General features: G+C 44.2%; 1 protein-coding gene across 7 annotated transcripts in view; it reads right to left on the reverse strand.

Moving 5' to 3' along the window:
• ADAMTS6 (ADAM metallopeptidase with thrombospondin type 1 motif 6) overlaps nt 1–6,482 on the reverse strand; it is a 123,352-nt gene extending 116,870 nt beyond the window's left edge. For 6 of the 7 annotated variants that reach the window (XM_053407867.1, XM_053407863.1, XM_053407865.1 and 3 more), the window contains exon 1: nt 5,891–6,482. In XM_053407867.1, coding sequence (XP_053263842.1) covers nt 5,891–5,899 — 9 coding nt within the window. In that variant the 5' untranslated portion in view covers nt 5,900–6,482. Of the gene's footprint in view, nt 1–3,071; nt 3,391–5,890 lie in introns of those variants that run through there. The other variant, XM_053407861.1, reaches the window with a different exon arrangement.
• Nucleotides 6,483–20,165: the final 13,683 nt, after the last annotated feature.

The following is a 20,165-nucleotide window of genomic DNA, read 5'->3' on the forward strand; positions in this document are numbered from 1 at the left end:
CAGAAAGGTTTGCTTAATCTCAAATAGTTCTTTTCTGATTCTATTCTAAGTGAAGATGCCAATCACAACCGATGTATTCCAAAGTAGTGATATTCAAGTATATAACAGAGTAAGTGGAATGTGAATTGAGCCCAAACCCTATTAAAGCATCTCACATGCATACAAATAAAACGCTGCACAAAACGTATTCCACTTGGCATTCTGTAGATCCTTTCATGAGATTTACAACCAAATTCTATCCCTCCAGAGCATTTGACACAAAAGAATTGGAAACTCAGCCCACCTGCCTCTAAAAGGAAAACCATCTCACTGCAACACGGGCTAAACAGAAGCTAGGGGTTGTTGGTCCAGCACATCCCCTGCCTCGCCTGCAGATGTAAAGGAGAAGTAGAAATGTGTGTCATCAGCATATTGCTGACAATGTCATCCAAAACTCTGGATGACCCCACTCAGCCATTTCATGTACTGTAGATGCTAAATAGTATAGGGGAGAAAATTGAGCCCCAAGGAACTCCGCATTGAAGGCTCCATGGGGCTGAAAAACACTCCCCAAACATCCTGGAGCAACCATCCAAGTAGAACCAGAACCACCTCAAAGCAGTGCCACCCACTCCCAACTCAGACAGCCGCTCCAGAAGGAGGCCATGGTCGATGGTATTGAAAGCTGCTGGGAAGTCGAGGAGAATTAACAAGGACATGTTTCCCCTGTCTCTCTCATGACAAAGGTCATCATGCAGGGCTACCAAATCAGTTTCTGTGCTTAAACCCCGTTTTTCTACTTAGGGGGGAGGGGGAGAAAGCAGCAAGTGTTCATCTGGATTAATTTTTAACACATATGTAAATCCAATCGTCATGTGCCTAATGGAAAAAGCCTCTCTGGAATAGTAAAGTCTAGGTGAAGAAAAGCAGCAATAAATAGTGCACAGGGGAACTCTGTGGAGGTGCAGGTGATTGGTTTAGCAGCCTTTCCTGACTAGCACAAACCTGCCTTTCTTCTCCTTCAATATGCTACAATTAAAATGCTATAAATATATTAGCAGTGGCGAGGACATGATATAGTTACACTGACATTCACCTCAGTTTCCTTCTGCAGCGGATAACTATTTTAGAAAGCTTGCAATGATAGAGGCCATGCAAAGGGATCTCTGGTGCTCCTCACCCTTCTCCTTCCTGTGCAGGGAAACTTTGCAGGGCTGGCAGCCACTGAACCAATGCTTCATTTCCAGAGGGATCCCACCAGCAGGCCAGTCTGCTCCAACGTGCTCCAACTAAACTTACTGTACCCAAATTAACCAGGTAGTCTACCAGGCTTCCCAGCCTCAGGGCTACCTACCAAGAAAAATGTTGTGGGTAGGATAGGGACTCAAGGTCTCAGACCTACCCAAGCCCTACTTCCTCAGGTAGTCTGGCTTGCCCCAATGGCTTGTTCTTGTACTTGGCCCCTAATCTCAGACACCTCTGGCCATACCACCCAAGGCTAGGAAACTAAACCAAGCTGGATTACCTTGATGGGAGACCACCAGGGAAGCTCAAGTGCTGCAAGGAAGACCTACAATTTTTCACACAGCTGGCCAGGAGGTGGGATAGAGAAGAGAAATTGCTAGGGTCCAAACAGCTTCTAATCCTGCTCGGAATTTAAGAAGTCCAGATGGCTCCTAGCCTCACTGGGACAAAAAAGGACTGAACAGACTTCCAAGTCCTGCTGGCTATAGGGTAAAAACTGATGCTGAGCTCGCTTTTTCCCTTCTCCCTCCCCATCACTGTGTGCCATCATCATGTATTTTAGAGTATAAGCCTTTTTGACTAAGAACTGGGTCAAAAATAGCTCTCTCAGTTAAGCTGTCTCTCCTGGAAATAGCTGGAGACAGAACCAGATTTCATATTTTCAGCAAAGGGTGAAGAATTGCTTCATTTTTGCCCCAACACCCAAGGATATGCCCTGCACCCACTGAACCTAATCCAATTATGTCTGTACGACTACTCTTTCTAGTTAACTCAGCTGGTTAGAGTGTGGTGCTGATAACACCAAGGTCCTGGGTTCAATCCCCTTAAGGGTCACCTGCATATTCCTGCATTGCAGGGGGTTGGACTAGATGATCCTCGGTGTTCCTTTCAACTCTACAATTCTATGACTCCTCCTATACTTCATCTCAAGAACTGCAGGCTTAGAAGTAAAACATAATTCTGTGTGTGTTTTTTCCTTACACCCATCTGTTTATTTTGCTCAATAGGTTTCCTGATGAAGGACAACATGAAAGCTTGCTCATGACTTTGTGACATTTACAGTGGTCCTATGAAGCTGTCTCACGCTGGTCCAGCTGGCTTAGTGTTGTAGGTACTGACCAACAGAAGCTCGCCAAGATTCAGGCATAAGCCTTTCCCAACTGCACCTAGAGAATTCAGGAAGCCCTCTACCAACTGGTAAAGGTAAACGTAAAGGGACCCCTGATCATTAGGTCCAGTCGTGGCCGACTCTGGGGTTGCGGCGCTCATCTCGCTTTATTGGGCGAGGGAGCCGGCGTACTGCTTCCGGGTCATGTGGCCAGCATGACTAAGCCGCTTCTGGTGAACCAGAATAGCGCACGGAAATGCCATTTACCTTCCCGCCGGAGCAGTACCTATTTATCTACTTGCACTGTGATGTGCTTTCGAACTGCTAGGTTGGCAGGAGGAGGGACCGAGCAACGGGAGCTCACCCCGTCACGGGAATTCGAACCGACAACCTTCTGATCAGGAAATCCTAGACTGTGGTTTAACCCACAGCACCACCCGCATCCCTGCCAACTGAGCTCTACCCATATTTAGGGGAATAAAGGTCCTAATAAAGGCATTATTTATTAAATAATATTTATTATTAAAGGTACCACTGTTTTGCCTTTCTGCTTCTTAATGGTTAATCCTTAACTTGGGGGGGGGGTTTAGAGAAAACTGCCTGCAGCTGCTCCATGGTGAGAGAAAGACACCCTGCACATGGGCAGAAACACCTTTTTGATCATTATTTCACATATTTCAAGGTACTTAAGGACAGATTTCTGAACCCTGGCCGACCCTGCCAACCTAACTCAAGTCACCTCTTGGTGCAAACAGGTAGCAGCAGCGAGAGCCTGTGCTCGCAGGCTCCTTCCCGCCGCCTGCAAACGGCCTCCCTTCCTTCTCCCGCCGGAGCCTTGGCAACGGTACAGCGCCTGCAGCTCAGTCAGCCACCACCACCGGCCCTGGGCCTGCCTCCAAAGGCGGCAGCAGCAGCAGAGAAACTGAACCCATCGGCTTTCCGCCGCCGCCGCCGGCACCAACAGCCGCCGCCGCTCTTTTCAATGAGCCTCATTCTCCAGCCGCATCATCTATCTCCCTGGGCAATGTTTGCTCAGACATTACTCGGCTCTGGCGGTAGCACCTGTGGCTCACTAATGGCCTGGCGTTAAGCCGCAAAAAACTCGGGCAAATACATCCGCTCCCCAGGAGAGAGGACGCCGGGGGAGGGGGGGGTGGAGAGAGGGAGAGAGAGAGCGCTTGTCTAGATCAGGCGTTGTTGTTGTTAATTGTAGTTCATCATCAACCTTTATTACGGTCCAGAGACCCAACAAATCGTTACAACGCAATACACAATTCATACAGCCTACCTCCAGGTTAAACAAGCATTTTGTTCAGAACCTCCAGGTTAAACAAGCATTTTGTTCATCTGTATACCGCCCTCCACCCGAAGATCACAGGGCGGCTCACAACGTAAAAATGCAAAACGAAAACAGAGCAAAAGTGAAGGTCGCCGCCTCGCCTTGCAAACAAAACCCAGAAGTGTTGCCTGCCAGCCTTGCTTGCTCATCTAAGGGATAAAGAGACCCGTTTCCTCTACTTCTGGGCAATGTCTGCTGCAGAGCGGCCTTCAGGTGAAGCGGCCTTCAGACACACAGGGGCATCTGGCAGCTAAGCCTCGGGGCAAGAGGCGCATATATTGCTTGGCGGGAGCTCCCCGTTGCGTATTGACAGAGCGCGCGAGGGAGAAAGATGCAGCCGCGGCGCCCATCCCCCACCGCCCGGGCTCCTGGCTGCTCTCATGCAAGTCACAGAGCCTCTCCTGGCAAGGAGTGAGCAGGGGGGGGGGGCGGAGAGGGAGAGAGAGACGTCTTGAATGGGCAGGACTCCCGAGAAGCGGCCAGTGATCCCTGGGACGACGAGGGGTTGCTAAGGCAAAGCGACGACAGGCGAGGAGGGGAAGTGGGTGTCCTATCAATCACAGGTATTGGCTTCTATAAGTCGCTTCTCCCACACCAGGTTTTTACAGAGCGGCTGTTGCATAGACACTAAGCACCACACACAAAAAAGCCTGATTTGAAGGGCGCACTAGATTTTTAAAAAAGAAACAAATGAAGGTTTTTGGAGTTTAGGGCTCCTTTTCACGGCCTTTAAATAATTAGCTAAGCAACGGAGCCAACACCAAAGGGAAAAGAGGTGTGGGTGTGTGCAGCCTGGCGTATGATTTACTCGGAAGCAAGTTCCATTGAGTTTAATGGCGCTTACTCCCAAGTAAGCACACGCAGGATTGCATCGCGAATAAGCAGCAAGACAGGAATAAAAGCGCTGCTGCTGCTTCGTCTCTCACTTGCAATGCAACTCGCCAGATCAGCTGCCACCTGGGTGGTGAAGGATGGGGGTGGGGAGGAGGGCAAAAGTCAAGTTATCTGTAAAACTTTGTGCCGCCCTCCTCCTCCTCTTCTCCCCCTCCTAAACTTTCTAAAGGATCAGCTGTCATTTTTTACTGCTGAAAGTCCAGACTACTTAAAAACAATCTTTTAAACCAGATCCCCCCCCCGCACACATTCATGCCTTCTGAGTACAAAAGAACATTTTACATCTACCCCCTTGGAGAGAACTCTAAAGAACAAAAGCCCTCTTCCCCCGCCTCGCCTCTCCCCACCCCCCACCCCAGGGAAGAGTCTGTAGCTGTTCTGGTGGAGCTGATCCTAAAGTTAACATTCAGCAGCCCATTTCCAGACAGCAGCGCTAAATCTATTTGGATAAAACGCGTGTGACCCAGACACTTGGCATGAGGCCCAAATGCGTTGCAAAGGCAGTCCAAATAAAAACAAGAGTCTGAGATTGACTCTCGCGCTCTCTTTTTCTCTCCTCTTGTACAACAATGAAAGAAATTAGCAAAGACAAGAGAGTGGACACACATTAGCCGGGAGCACGGTCCCAGTTAGTCCCCCACCCACCCTCCGGCCACACACCTTTGCCTCCCCTTCCCCAAAAACCCCTTTGAAAAGACACACACACACACACAGCGATTCAATCGTCTCGGCAAGCGTTGCGAGTCTAGCAGCTCCCTCCGCGTCTAGGGCTAAATCAAAGCTACACTCTCCCATCTCTCCCATTAGCCTCTTAAGAGCTTAATGTCTCTCTCCTTCAGGCGAGCATCCGGGCTCCAGCTATTACATCAATGCGACCCTTTAGAGTCGCATGCACACAGGAAAATATGCACTTGTCTCCCCCATTTATATAGGCACTGACGTGACACAACCAAATGATGGGCTTTAGAATAGCAGAAGCAAAGTCAATGAGTTTAAAGGAACCGACAAACAAAAAGGGCTCGCATTATTTTGCCAACCATTGTTTTTCTTGCTTCCGAAACAGAAAAGTTTTCACTGCTCAAGAGCACACTTAAACCAAGCTTCTTTGCCTCAGAAGATCCTCGCGCGCGCCCCCATTCTCCCCCCTCCGCGCCCACTTTTTTAATCCCCAGAGCTCAAAGGTTCCTCTGAAATTATTCAAAATCCACTTCGCCTAGTGCATTATAAACCACCCCAGCTCCACATCTGAACGCACCATTATGCGGGAGACAAAAATAAAAATAAATAAATCATAAGGCAAAGAGTCCGGTGAATTCTTTCCTTACCGTTTTCATCTTCAATTTCTCTGCTATAAAGTGAGTTTCAAACAATAGGAAATAGCACTGGAGGGTTCCCGTATTCCTTCTCTCTGATTTCCCCTCTTGGCAAGCCAACGCCAGAATTATATTCTAGAGCAGAATGAAATCCTCTATAGACTTTTTTTTTTCTAAAAAGGGGAAGCTGAGAGAACGGACTGACTAGGCAAGAGAAGGGATGCCATCAATTCATCCAGCCTTATCTAAGCACCCTGCATATTTTTGTCTTTTACAACCAAAAAGTGGGGGCGGGGGGGAGGAAGAGAGAGAAGGGAAAGGGGTAGAAAGGAAGTGGGGAGAGGAGGGGGGAAAAGACTGAATTTGGGATGGGGGTTTTTCTTCTTGGCCACCCCTTCCAATGCAGAGCTATTATGTGAATACCATCAGGAGGAGCGAGAGGGAAGGAAAGGGGGAGAGAGGGAGCAGGAAAGACTGGAGAGAAAGTTTTGTTGAAGTAGCTCGAGATCTCTTCTCACTACCGGCCTTCAGCCAAGTTTGGAGCTGCAGCAGCAGCGGACTATTTTGGCCTGAGAGGTTGTGCACACTGACGTCAGTCTGCAAATGTGCCTCCGGCGCCCCTGGCGCTGCTGCGCATGTCGGGCCCATCACGTGGAGGGGGAGGGGGACGCGGAGGTACAATCAGGGTAACAGGCGAGGGGGCGAAAGGAAAGCCGCAGGGGGCTCGAGGCAATGTAAACTTCCTCGCCCCCCCCGCCCCGCTCGCACTCCTCAAAGTGCTTCATAATGAATGGGGGGGGGAGTCTCGCGTCTCTCCCGCGTGCCTCGTGCTTCTCCTCTCCTTTCTTCAGAGCTGTTTTAAAGCAGCTCTGCTGAGATGGAGGAAAAGGAGACTTGGCTCCGGATGGGCTCGTGTCACTGGGAAAAACCTCCGCAACCCGGGGAACGTTAAAGGATCTCTGGAGTCCGCTTAAACAAGAGGGAGCGGGGAAGGGAAGGGAAGGAGCATAGCAAAGGGCAAGCGGGCGACCCCAGCCTGGGGTTGATTCCCGCAGGCCTGACTTGGGTGCAAACTTGGATGGGCTTGACAGTGTGCGGAAAAAAATGGCACGGTGATAATTTTAGGAATAACAACGTAGTAAGCATGGTCGTTCCAGACGTTACGTAGCAGCAAACCCGGGTTGACAACTGAATGTGTGAACGGCTCCGATGCATTGAAAAGCAAGGGGTGAAATGTGATTTCTGGATGTTGTTTGCTACGTCTCGTTTACACAAGGAACCCCTTTTAGGCAGCACACAAGAGAGCCATAAAGGCTAGCCCCACCAGAAATTACCGAGCCCCCACCCTCAGGGTCTATGCGCTAGTTATGTAGCCCCTGTACGACGCACTTGTATCCAGACACGTGTTTGTTTTATTCACACAATACATTTAAATGTACTGTACACCTAAAAAGTAATGTGTGAAGCAGTCCTCAGTGATCCTTGGTTTTTGCAAATTGTACCTTTTGGCAACTTTATCCCCGTGATCCCACGATGCTGGGTTGCACGATAAGATCTTTTATCGGAAGATCTGAGCACGACATTGACGGCTGCTTCTCCCGCCCCCTTTTCTGCGCACTGAACTGACCCTGTGCTCTAGGAGAGCCTCTCCCCCCCACCCGCCCGAAGTACATTATTTCCAGATGGGGATAAGAAACTGGCTGGCTTTTGAATTGGTAGCCGGTATGGTTGTTACAGCTTGATTTTGTCCCACGACTCCCACCCCTTCTCAAAAGTTCACTGGCTGGAGAATATCAGTGACTGCAGCAGCAGAGACCACTGTGGGGGTTGCTGCGTGTAGGAATATATCGCCAATAGGACATAGTAGTTTAAAAAACTGTATCGATAATTCATGCGTTCAGCCTTCATCCTTTCAAGCGCCTCACAAACAAGACACTTTCGCTTTCATTTACGGTGACCCAAAACCTCTGGGCGGGGGGAGCGGGGAGAGAATAGTCCAATTCCAGAAACAGAAAGTCAGGAACACACACACACTTGCAGGAGGGGGTCGAAAATACAAGTATGCATTTAAGGCAGGCAGAACAAATGTTGCACCCCACCCCCATAGAGAAGCCTTTGCGACGTTGGAAAAGGGGGTTGTTAGGAGGCAGAATTGGCGTCTCGAAACCTTACCCCACTTACAAAACTGCCAAGTCCGTTTCCTATGGGTCAAAAAACGGAGTGGGAAGAAGCCACCTGCCTATAAAGCTCTGCCACTCTAAGGTTTCAAGCTTCTCTGTGAACATTATACTCCATTGCCTATCATCATCATCATTTTCATCCTACACCGGAGGTTCGTAGGTGTGACCGTTCTGGTCAGCCCATGAACCCTTGCCTTAGAGTAACGCAGGATTCAGAATGGAATGGTCCAAGGGAGCGGTTCCGAAAAGGATCGTCACGCAGAGGCGAGAGTCCCCATCGTGACCTCCGATTGGAATTGGTCCCATCCTGCCCGCTGAAATGGAGAAACGGGGCTTGCCATTGGGGAGAATAAACATATTGGGTTTGAGCAGGTCAGATTCTTAACAGAAATGCATCCACCGCCACGTAGTCCTCCTGCATTTGGACTCGACAAGATCAGAAATTGGAAGTCGTATCGCATCCGTCGATATTTTATGTGCTTGTGTACCCAGTGACTTCAGAAGCCTCTGTAACACCCGACGAGAGCAAGGAGTGAAACTGTACTGTGCAGATGTGTCCATTTAAAAGTAGCATGGATCCAGCTGCAGAAGTATTTCGTTACACAGGCTGTTTTCCCGGCTGAAATTGCTCAAAGGGCGCCATCCTGCGGCCGGCGGCGGTCCAAAGGAAAACGGAGCGAATGCAAAATATTCAATATTCATTCTGCCTGCCCCCCAGAATGTGGCAGATCTCTCTGAGGGCCCCTTAGATGGAAATGTGCAAATGTTCTGCCTGAGTTCATTGTGGGTCAGGAATCATTCGCTGCACTTTTGCTTTATACAGCTCCATGAAGGGTTAATTTTAATCACCCATTGTCTGAAGTAATATTGGGACAAAAAATATATATGGCAGTTGCACCCTTAGAACCAGGAATTGAATGCACTTTTGTAAGATATTTTGAAGAATAGGCATTTTGTAAGATATTTTGAAGAATAGGAATTATTGGACAAGTTATGAAAGTTCCCGAAAGACCTCATGAAAATACGTGGTATGGTTTCAGTTGCTATTTGTCTTATTGTTTTGGTATTGTGCAAACAAATGCCTTGGTAGGTGGACGGTCTAATCTACACCACCTAAATGTAAGAAAGGTGAACAGTGCCAGATTTACATATTAAGCTAAACAAGCTATAGCTTAGGCCCCCACTCTCTTGGGGGCCCCCAAAAAATTTCAAGGGGAAAAACAACTGGATGTACATTTCCAAAATATAAGATAAAAAACAAATAAAAGAAAACCTACATACAGCAACAGTGTTTTCTGTTGTGTAGGCTCCTATTTGTTATGTGCAAATGGCTTTAGATACCTATTAGGTCCATAAATTACCATGTACCATGTACCATTCAACACAAAAAACAGTGACAATTTGTTGTTGACAAAGGACAGCTGGACATATAAAGGGCCCCATTACCTTCAGTAGTTTAGGGCCTCATCAAATCTAAAGCCGGCCCTGAAGGTGAAATATAAAATGTTCTAAATTTAAAAAAAAAATCCAGCTGTTGAATTCTGGGTCTGTATTGTCCTGCTAGGTAGTGGGAGCAAGGAGACAGCTTTACTTGGAAATAAATCATTTCAGTCAAGATTACAAAGTGTACATAGGATCTTACCTTTAGAAAGTTAAATGTATAAACTCTTAACATTGTGGGCATTGAAATATAAACTGGATTCAGCTGCTGCTGTTCCTGCTATAGCCATTAAGCGATTAAATATGTCAATAGACACGTTACTGAAGTGAAAGGGCAGAGATCAAATTCAACAGTTTCTTTTCACAACATTATGAAAAGTTCATGTTGTGGTTCCAATTGACTTGCACAGTATCTGCTAGCAGCTCAGTATTTTAATATAAAAGAGCTGAAAGACAGCATGAAATACTGCTTTTCAAGGTGCCAGATGACTGACTTTCTAGGTAGCTGGGCTAAGCTCTGTACTTTATTTTACATTTGTTAGAAGTATTCTAGAAGGACTACAAACACTTTTTTTTCTGACGAAAATATTTTTTTCTTCTCATGAAATAATCTTCCTTCTTTCTGTAAGATACATGCTTCACTTTGTGCCAGAAATGATGCTAGCCATAACTATGGTTGCGTTGTTTTAAGGTTGTATTGAAGATCTCATTGGTACTTTTGACAAAGCTTGTGGAGAGAGAAGGTATGATTAGATTTGTAGAAAGTACTAGAATTGGACAGACAGATGAAAGTAGTTCTTCACACAGCACATAGTTAAAATGACGGAATTCATTCCCACAAGAGGCAGTGGTCAACTTAAGCAGTTGCCTAGTGATTAAACTAGCTCTGCTCATTATACAAATCTCCGGGGAGAAAACACTTAGAATATTGGATACAGTTCTGGTCCTCTCACCCCCCAAAAATGATATTGCAGATCTGGAAAAGGTTCAGAAAAGGCAACCAACATGATGAAAGGGTTGGGGCAACTCTGTTTTGTGGAAAGGTTACATTTGGGGCCTCTTAGTTCAGAGAAAAGACAAGGAGAGCCATGATGTAATCAATTTTATTGATAGTTTTCAACAAAGAAAACAATAAAAACCAAACTAATCTAAATAATAAAAAACAGAGAGAAAAGATAGAAAAAGGGAGAAAATATGGCCCCTTTTGGACAGAAATGTCTGCTTTACTCTATGCTCTGATAACTTCCAGAAAACAACTTGAAGACAACTCAGAAACTTCAGTTGGCCCAAAATGCAGCAGCCAGACTACTGGCTGGGGTTTCTTTGACATCACATACCACCCCAGTTTTAAAACAGTTGCTTTGGTTGCCAGTTTGTTTTCAGGCCCAATTCAAAGTGCTCACATCAGTGTATAAAGCAATCATTTCCACCTGATTATTTTTAATGATCCAGCAGTGCAGCAGATAAGCAAACGTTATTAAGAAGACATGCCAAAGCTGAGGTTTTTTCCAGCATGGTCAGATGTGTGACTACGTTTTGTCTTGACACAACAATTCACACTTGAATGCTCTTCAACTCCCCATCTGTAGGTTTAGTATAGCTGTAAGGGTTATATTTATCAAGAGTTGCTCAAAACGTCCAGAGGCATGAAATCTGGCATAAATGCATAGTCTTTCAAGCTGGTCAAAATAGAATATAGGGCCAACTCTGATTTCACCTTATTTGGGCGATGGCTGGATTTCAAATAATTTGTCATAGAAATTGCCAAAAGTGGAAGTGAGAAATACAGTGAGCAATCGTAGTGTAACTCTGTCCAGTCATCTACTTGAGCAATGGTGTTTCTGCATTCTTGAGACAATCAGATTCCTTTTCCAGAATGTCCAAATGATTAACATCGGGTTGTAACAGAATATTGGTTGACATTTCAGGAACTTCAAAGAGATGTAGCTAATAACTGCATCCTCTGCCTGTGATTTGGTAATGGCTGGCCTATTGTGGGGACAAATCAATCTGAGCTGGACCTGAGTGCTGCACAGCCAAAACTTAGGGTGGCCACTTCTACACTGCTCCCCTCCCAAAGGATGTGTAGCACAGATGACTGTGACCATGTGACCTGTGTGCCTCCATAGTCTGTTGTCAAGGTGCTAACCATTGATTGGCAACTTCAAGGCCCCTGCTCTCCCTTTCTGTGGATCTTTATCTTTAAACTGGGCAGTTCTGACAGCCTTCTGGAAAATAGGACACGTAGCCACTCCTAATGAAATATCATTCCATGGAATGGTTTTTTGGTTGTTGTGGTGCTGCTGCTGTGGTCATTGTTATCCACCAATGTAATTGTGTAAACATCTCTTTGAAAACATCTAGAATAAATTGTACTTTGTTAGTGGATTTAGCAAGATCTGTGAATATTGTAAGGTCATACAAAGTTCTGTTTGTTTGTTTTTTGTCTCTGGAGTCTAGGTCCTCTGCAACACTCCATTCTGGTGACATTCCACCATCCCCTAGCTCTTTTGTCCCCCCCCCCCCCAATTCTCGTATAGAAACTGTTCTGACTCTTTCCTAACCTTTTAGCTAATCAGAAGGCGGTTTCTGCATCTGCTGTACACGGAAGTAAGGAGCAGATGGGACTTGTCAACCTGGGAAGGTGGCCCATTTAGTAGAATTAAAACTCTGACCCTAAACCTCTGCTGCCTTGTGGGCTGCCTTGGGAGAGGAAAAGGCTAAGGAGTAAGCCCTACACAAATTGGGAGTGGAGTCCCTAAGACAGTTGAATGTGGCCTTGTGTTGGATGTGGCCTCCTTCCAGCAACTCCTGCAGCCAAGCTGGTGCCAAATGTATTGCTCTGCTTTCCTTTGGACCACATCAGTGAGGCTGAGAGGGGAGGTCTTGTTGTCTGGGTAGCCCAGGACCTCCATACACACTGCCCAGGCTTGCGTCCCGGGGAGGTCACTTTGGTGCTGCAGTCTGCACACTCCATTGTCTATTGAGACAGATGAATGTAAACAATCCCAGGACTCTCTCTGCCCCACCTTCCATCTTTGGTTTTATTTCCTCAGCTGACATTACCCACCCACCTAGCAAAAACAGCCTCTAAAGGAAAGCAAACAGTTTATAGTTTAAAGATATCCAACACAAAATGGCTGAACAGTTTCATTTCTTCACACAATAATTTGAAACATTTTTACACTGACTTCAATTTAAAAATTTCAGGGTGGTTTACAACAGCTAATAAAAACACAATAAAAACTGAACGTCAATACTCATAAAAATCACAGTAGAGGGGAAAATATATCAGCAATTTAAAGCTTGTAGAAATAAAAAAGGAGTTTGCTTGGTGCGTAAAAGACACAAATGGAGTCACCTTGAGGAGTCCACAAATGAGGCACCATAACTGGAATGGCTCTCCGCTCTCCCTGCCTCACTTCAGATGGTCAAGCTACTCAGAGGAGGGTCTAAGCACCAACACTTAAAATTACCGTATTTTTCGCTCTATAACACGCACCCGACCATAACACGCATGTAGTTTTTAGAGGAGGAAAATCCGTAGGCATGCCACCCATAGGCATTCCCTCCATAACACGCACAGACATTTCCCCTTACTTTCTAGGAGGAAAAAAGTGAGTGTTATGGTGCAAAAAATACGGTATGTTTGGGAACACACCAGAAGCCAAATGAGCTCTTTAGGCTCTGGCAATATTTCTTTCCCAACTCCCAGTCCCTGTTAGTCACCTAGTGGGTTTTTTTTTTTTAATAACTAAGTGAAGTATCCAGGTAGTGTTCAAAGGCAGCCACATATACAACACATTGCAGCAGTCTAGCCTGGAGGTTATAAAAGCAGGGATAACTGTAGCTAGACTCTTTCCAACAGGAGGTGCAGTTGGCACACCAGCCTTAGGTAATGAAAAGCATTCTGAGGGCATTTGATCACTTCCAGACTATGAGCCTGATATTTTAACCCATCCAGAACATCTCTTAGGACCTATCAACAGTATCCTGGCCTTGTCAGTACTATCCTGTCCATTATTGCCTTCAGGCATACACTAGTTGTATTTTCCAAAAACTGCTGAAGACATTTGATTTCAAGTGAATCAGGGGTGGGCAGAAATTAGGCCCATGCCTTGATTGTTTGTTTGTATTGTTTTTAAACCCATACCCCGTGGTTGTTATTATTGTTTTAAAACCCTTCTTTGTTTTGTTCCTATCGTATGAATGTAAATTGCCTTGAGACTTATGTGAGAGGTGATTCATAAATTAATATAACAACAGCAACCACTCTTCAGACTATATAAAACAAATATGGCCGGGATAGAGAAGGTGCAAAGTGTATTTTGGGTAATCAGGAGGCAGGCGAGCTTTTTCCAGCAACATGTTCAATTCTACACGTCTTTAATCTGAAGTAAGCCCTATTAACTTCCAGTTAATGATTCAGATATATTAAAAGTAAGAGAAAAGTGCCTTTATTTAAAGCAAGAAACCACAGGATTCCAGGAATTAGGAGGGGCAGGTGTGTATGGGGAGGGTAGTGCAGCTCCGCCTGTATCCACAAAAAGCTACAGAAGGCTAAACAATTGTCTGTTAGCTGACATTTTCATTACCAACCATGCTATTTGTCATCTTTAACAAACCTGCATCCGCCAAGAAAACCTGTATTTTGAAACAGACAATGAAATTGGCAATTCTAGAGTTCCTGCAGAACAGAACTATCCTGGGACAGTCTGGATCAAGAGACTAAGGCAGCCTCTCAGGTTACAAGCGTGTGGATGGCTGAGGACAGGTCATCATCCAACAGGATGGAATGCAATCTCCTGTTCCGATGTAAAAGGAAGAATATATTTTTAGCAGCTGCTTATTATTTGAGAATCTAAAGTTTATGATGACTACATAATTATCCTGGAGCTGCAGATCCAGTTAATGAGAATGGGGGAGCTCAATGGAAGGAAAAATAATCCCACCACTATAATTTAATTTCAGTTTTAAGTGTGTGTTAGCCCATTCTCAAACCTTGGAGATTGCCACTTTAAACATTCTCTTACTCAAGAGATGAGACTTCTCACAGGTTTGTACTGCCTCAGTTTCTTCAAGAGAGTTTCTGATTTGACAAGTGTTTCCATGTGAAAATACCATGAATCAACTCTTAAATTCCCACCTCAGGCAGACAGCTTTGAAAATCAGCCTTTCCTTTGAAGTGAGGTGTCATTTTCCTGTTTGTATGGCCATGGGTGCAGCCTAGGAGGGGGCAGGGGAGCAGCTGCCTCCCCTAAATCAATACGAATCTGAGATACTGCACCCCCCAATAAAAGCTCCCCACTAACACAAATACTGGCTACACCCATGCGTATGGCTGCAGGTTCATTCAATGGGAAAATTTACATTATGGAATCCTGTGCTTGGTTAGCAAATTAACCTTCAAATCAGGTTCCAGTTAGCACAGTGAGAGTGTATGATATAAACCACACAAAAAGTACAGGTAGCTGCGGTGTCCCCTTCTTGTGATGCGATGGGACAACAGTGGGAGTGGTTTCTGATGGCTATTAGTAAGAGGATACATTAATTATATTTGATCCTATACAGGCCCATGTGTGTGGGTTAACACAAAAGAAAAGCAACTTGTGCCTGTTTTTATAACAAAGGGCTTGCACATAAAGAGCCCCAGTAACAGAGTTTAAATCCCATTGTTAGGCAGCTTTAATGAAGCATAGGAATAGGGTTTTTAAACCTTCTTTTTATCATGCTTCAGCTCCTTACAGCAGCTGGCCCCCTTTCTGTGTTTTTTTAAAAAATAAAACAGACCACAGACTGCAAGGTAAGTTTAAAATAATTTACTTACAGTTACTAGGTCTCAGACTTGCACATTCCTTTGAAGCAACGATAAAATGCAGGTAAATTTTCTTTGTTGAAAAATATAAAGCAAGGTAGCCTCAGATACCTATCTAAGCAGAGAGTTCAGTTGAGGCATGACTGTCTCCTTTATGTGCAGCAGAAGGGAGAAGTGGAGGGTGAGAGAAAGGAACAGGCAGCAAGCCTTACTTCCTCCCTCTTTGGAGAAGAGCAGATGTGGCATCATAGTCTGCTCTAGCAATTTAGAACTATGTGGTCCTTAACCCCTTCACACACCAACTAGCATTGTTAGGTTTGACTGCAAATCTCCCACGGTCTCCCCATGAAACCTCACAGTTCTCTGCATTTTGTAATACAGTTTTCCAGACAACCCTTCAGGGAGATGTCAGGCTATTGTAACCTGATTTTTACCAAAGTACAGTGGTACCTCAGGTTACAAACACTTCGGGTTACAGACGCCGCTAACCTGGAAGTAGTACCTCCACTTAAGAACTTTACCTCAAGATGAGAACAGAAATTGCACAGCGGCGGCACAGCGGCAGTGGGAGGCCCCCATTAGCTAAAGTGGTACCGCAGGTTAAGAACGGTTTCAGGTTAAGAACAGACCTCCGGAACGAATTAAGTTCGTAACCAGAGGTACCACTGTAACAGAAGCTGTAGCTACTGGCATCAGTGTCCTCAGACTAGTGCCTGCACAGGCTTCTTATCCCTAATTTTTATTTTTTAATTGAGATTTTCTCTCTCACTCTTTAGTGATTATTTGGTCGGGGGTTGGCTGCTGCTTTTTGGTCTGTGTTTTATTTGCTTAGTGGTGTTTAAGTGTTTTGCCTGTTTTTTGGGAAAGGAGCTCTGAACATTTCTAGTTTTTCTTCAGTGAAATGAACTGGTTGTGCTGCCCCCAAGATGATCTAAGATTTCCAAATGTTCAGCTAGGCCCAACCAGATTGGGGCCCTCTGTGGCAGCTAACAAGGCTGTGTGCTGTTTATCCCCAGACTGATGTGCCCTCAGCTCTTCTCCTCACCCCACTTCTGTGGACACAATGAATAAGGCACAGGAGGTCATTATAAAATACCTGGATCTACGATTTCCTCACGGCACATTTTGTTTACATATGTAGAAGAAAAACGTGAAGGAGTAATTTCAAATGAAATAGAGATTAGTCTTAAAATTCAAAACTGTGGGTTTTTACAGTTTTACCAGTGCCCCCTTTCATTTGATTTGACAGCAAAAGAAGTCTTAGAGAGCTGAGAAGTTGTTTTTTAAAAGAAAAATATGAAAAAGCTATTATTTGCTGTAAGAACACAGGAGAAGATATTTTACCTCAAAAGATTGCTAAGGATTGTTATGGGTTTATATTTTTAGCTCAAAATATTAGAAAATCCCTACCTCTTAAATGCCTCTTACGTTATTTTGGTTTAAGATTAATGTTGAAAATATGCATCTGTTTTAAAAGCAGACATTCCCATCTTAGGGTTTTGTTGTTGTTGCCTGCTCATGTTTCCTCATGTGCGTGTGCATGCATGTGGATAGTGCCATTTTAGCTAAGTAAGGAGTGGCAGAGTACTGAATCTGCCATTTGTATATATGATGACATGTGTGTGTCTCTGTGTGTGAAGAATTCACTTAACCTTGTTTTTCCCAGAAGAGACAATTGCATGAGAACTCGTTTCGTGAGAAATGTTGATGGAGATTATAACGTGCATGGCTATTCCATTATTCCTTTATTTCTAGACTAATGTTTCAAATTGGTTCCTGAGTCTGCCAGATCCCTACCATATATAAAGGCCTTTGATCAAGTTAAAAAGTTGTGGCAAGCAGGAACCAGCCCAGCCCAGTCGCAAAATATTTCAAGCTGAGAATGGGGACCTGCTGGCAGTATCACTACGGTATACTTACAGTGATAGAGATGAGATCAGGCCTTTTGGTAGGGGCAAGGCAAGCTGTTCACAATTAAAATGACAAAGGTCTGATGATGGGCATCAAGAGAGAGACAGGTGCTTATATAGTCCAATGGTTTTAGTTGCCACCCATGCGCTCAACTCTTGCCTGTGGGGCTATGGGTTAAAAACCCACCTTTCAGGGCACCTCAAACTTTTGGAGTGGGGCCATAGCTCTGTAGAGCTCATGCTTTATGTGCAAAAGGTCTCATGTTTAATCTCCCTTGAAAAGGTATCAGGTAAGAGGTGAAGTTAAAGAGTAGGCAATGGCAGAACAGATAGCTGAACAGTCATCTTGTTGTAAGCCAAAAATGGCTTATCTTCTGAGTTAAGAAAATAAAACTCAGAGACTAGAGGAGTTAAGAGTCCATTGTTGTTTATTGCAAAGCAATAGGTTACAGTCGAATCGTTTCACAAAACTGCAACCCCATCCAAGGGTCCTGGGCAGGAGTATTTATAAGTTTCAAACAAACAATACCTCATGACCTCATGTTTAATACACATGCGCAATAAGCGTTGCTAACTAAACTTTGATTCTCACAGTGATCTGTTACATTGTGTGAGTATGCATGTTGGGAATCTGTGTTACATGTAGCCATTTGCACCATGTATCAACTTATGTTCTAGCTTATAAACTGTATCTTTGTGATTTACGTATTAGCTGTCCTTCTGTCCCAGTGGGGGACGGCATTTTGAAAAATCATGTTTCTTAAAGCAACAGGTTACCACAACTTCTCTATTAGAGGCATATTCAAGGATTTATAGGGGTTCACATTATCACATTCATTATGGCCTTTTGGGCCACTACCACAATCTAACTATCAGGCAGCTTCAAATGTTTGAAACAGAAGCTACCCAAACAAAGTCATGCTCCACCTTTTTTTTTATTAAAGATTTTATCCACTTTTGTGTTGGGGGCTAGGTAATTGGCACACTGCTGTCAAAGAGCTAGGAGCTGGTCTTTTGCTTTTTTTAATGGAGAAACTCAACTGACAGGTTTTGCTTCCACAGGCCGGAGCATCACATTACATAGATACATGTGTATATATGTTAATAATACCTTCAGTTTGGGTACAACTGATGATATAGTAATTTAGAGGCACAAATTTTTGCAAAAGCCACAAAAAATCAGCTGGCAGTGAATAAAGTAGAAGACATGGGTAAAAAAAATGTGCCCCAGGAAGTATCAATTATTTTATATATATATAATGGGGTTGTTTTTCCAAACTTGAATTTTTTGTGGCTTATTTAGAATTTTGGCAATGCTGCTGCTGGACGATCATTTCGCCAAATGGCTAACGGCTTAACTCCTTGCCAACCAGCCAGAATCCCCCAGGCTCCCTTAGCAAAATAAAAGCATATTATAACACCGGGGAAACATGAGAAACTGATTGAAGAGGAAATGATTTATTATAAATAGTAAAGGTCTCAAGTTGCCACTCGTATTTATCAAGGACCCTGAAATAGTTATCTAGATTAATTTGCATTCAAAGTATGTCTGCAAGGAACAGCTTCCAGCAACTCATTTAAATGAGTTCTAAATTACAATAGAAATACCACCAAAATTACATTTTTCTTGGCTTACTTTAACCCTAAAGCTCATTTGGAAGCACCTGCAAACAGTGTTGGTTGCCAAAAAGAGAAGGCAGGATTCAATTTCATTCGACATAATAAATTTTGTAAAATACAGAATTTTAAACTTTTACAGAACAAAGAACTTCTTGTAACTACGGCTGATTATAATTATGGGTAGTTCTGCGCCACTGAGGTGCTTTGGAATGTCCATTGTTTAACCTGGAAGCAATTTTAACTAAGACAGAATGTTAAAGTTGCCCGAGATTATAGAGAGAAGAATTAAAAAAAGAAAAGGAAAAAGAAGACACAGTGGCTTAAAAACAGACTTTTTTCTACTGGGAATCAGCACTGCCTCCACCCCACCAAATAGAGTTATATAGGTAGTAGTTTCCTAAGTAAAAATGAATTTAGGCCCTAAGGGAACTGTAAAAATCCATAGGAAGCTTCAGATAATTTTCTCAGAAAGGTAATGCCCTATGTGCTGTTGAAATACAGTATTTCAAGAAAAAAAAATAGTTTCATAAAAGCCCTGTGAGATAAATTAACTTCATTGATCTGGTCAAAGCCACCCAGCAAACTTCACAGGAAAGGCAAAAACAAAAACCCCAGATGTATGTTTGCTATCCAAAGTGGTTTGCTCTAAAGTGGACAGAGGCTGAGAGTTTAATAAGTTTCAGAGAAAGGACTGAAACATCTTGTTCAAATAACCAGTCTGGTAAGAATTCCCCGCCCACCCTCGCCCCGACGACTTGAGCTTCCTCAAAGTGTAGCCAGGTGTTTACAGCATAGTCTGCTAAGAAAGAAAAAGGACTTTGTACTGTGGAAAGGAGCTATTCCTTACGCACCAGCTGTGCTGGAGTGTCATATTTTTAATGGCTACTGCACGACTTTCACTATGTATGTGCGACGCATGAAGCACTGCTTTGACAAAAGACATACTGAAGTAAATTATGCCAAAGGAACATTGTCTGGTAAACTCCATCGTGCTAACCATGGTGGCTTAAATTACCAAGCTCAAACTTCTTTGAAAGCAAAACTGCTCTTGTCTGACCTTATGCTATAGCTAAGATGGGTATTTCTGTACTCCCACTTGCATGAGTCAGGCTGTCCCAGGAAACTACCTATGTACAGTATTTCATAATGTACAATTCTGGACCTCTGTGAAAAGGTCATTTCAGATTCAGGGTAATGTTGCCTGCATTTTTCCTATTACTGGGTGCACACAGCACCCCCAACTTGTTCAGCTTTTGGCGATGCTTCCTAAAGACATCTGCTTGACACTATTTCAGATGCTCTGTCCCTGTGACAGACTGCAG

This window comes from Podarcis raffonei, chromosome 11, assembly GCF_027172205.1.
Source record: "Podarcis raffonei isolate rPodRaf1 chromosome 11, rPodRaf1.pri, whole genome shotgun sequence".
NCBI classification, from domain to species: domain Eukaryota; kingdom Metazoa; phylum Chordata; class Lepidosauria; order Squamata; family Lacertidae; genus Podarcis; species Podarcis raffonei.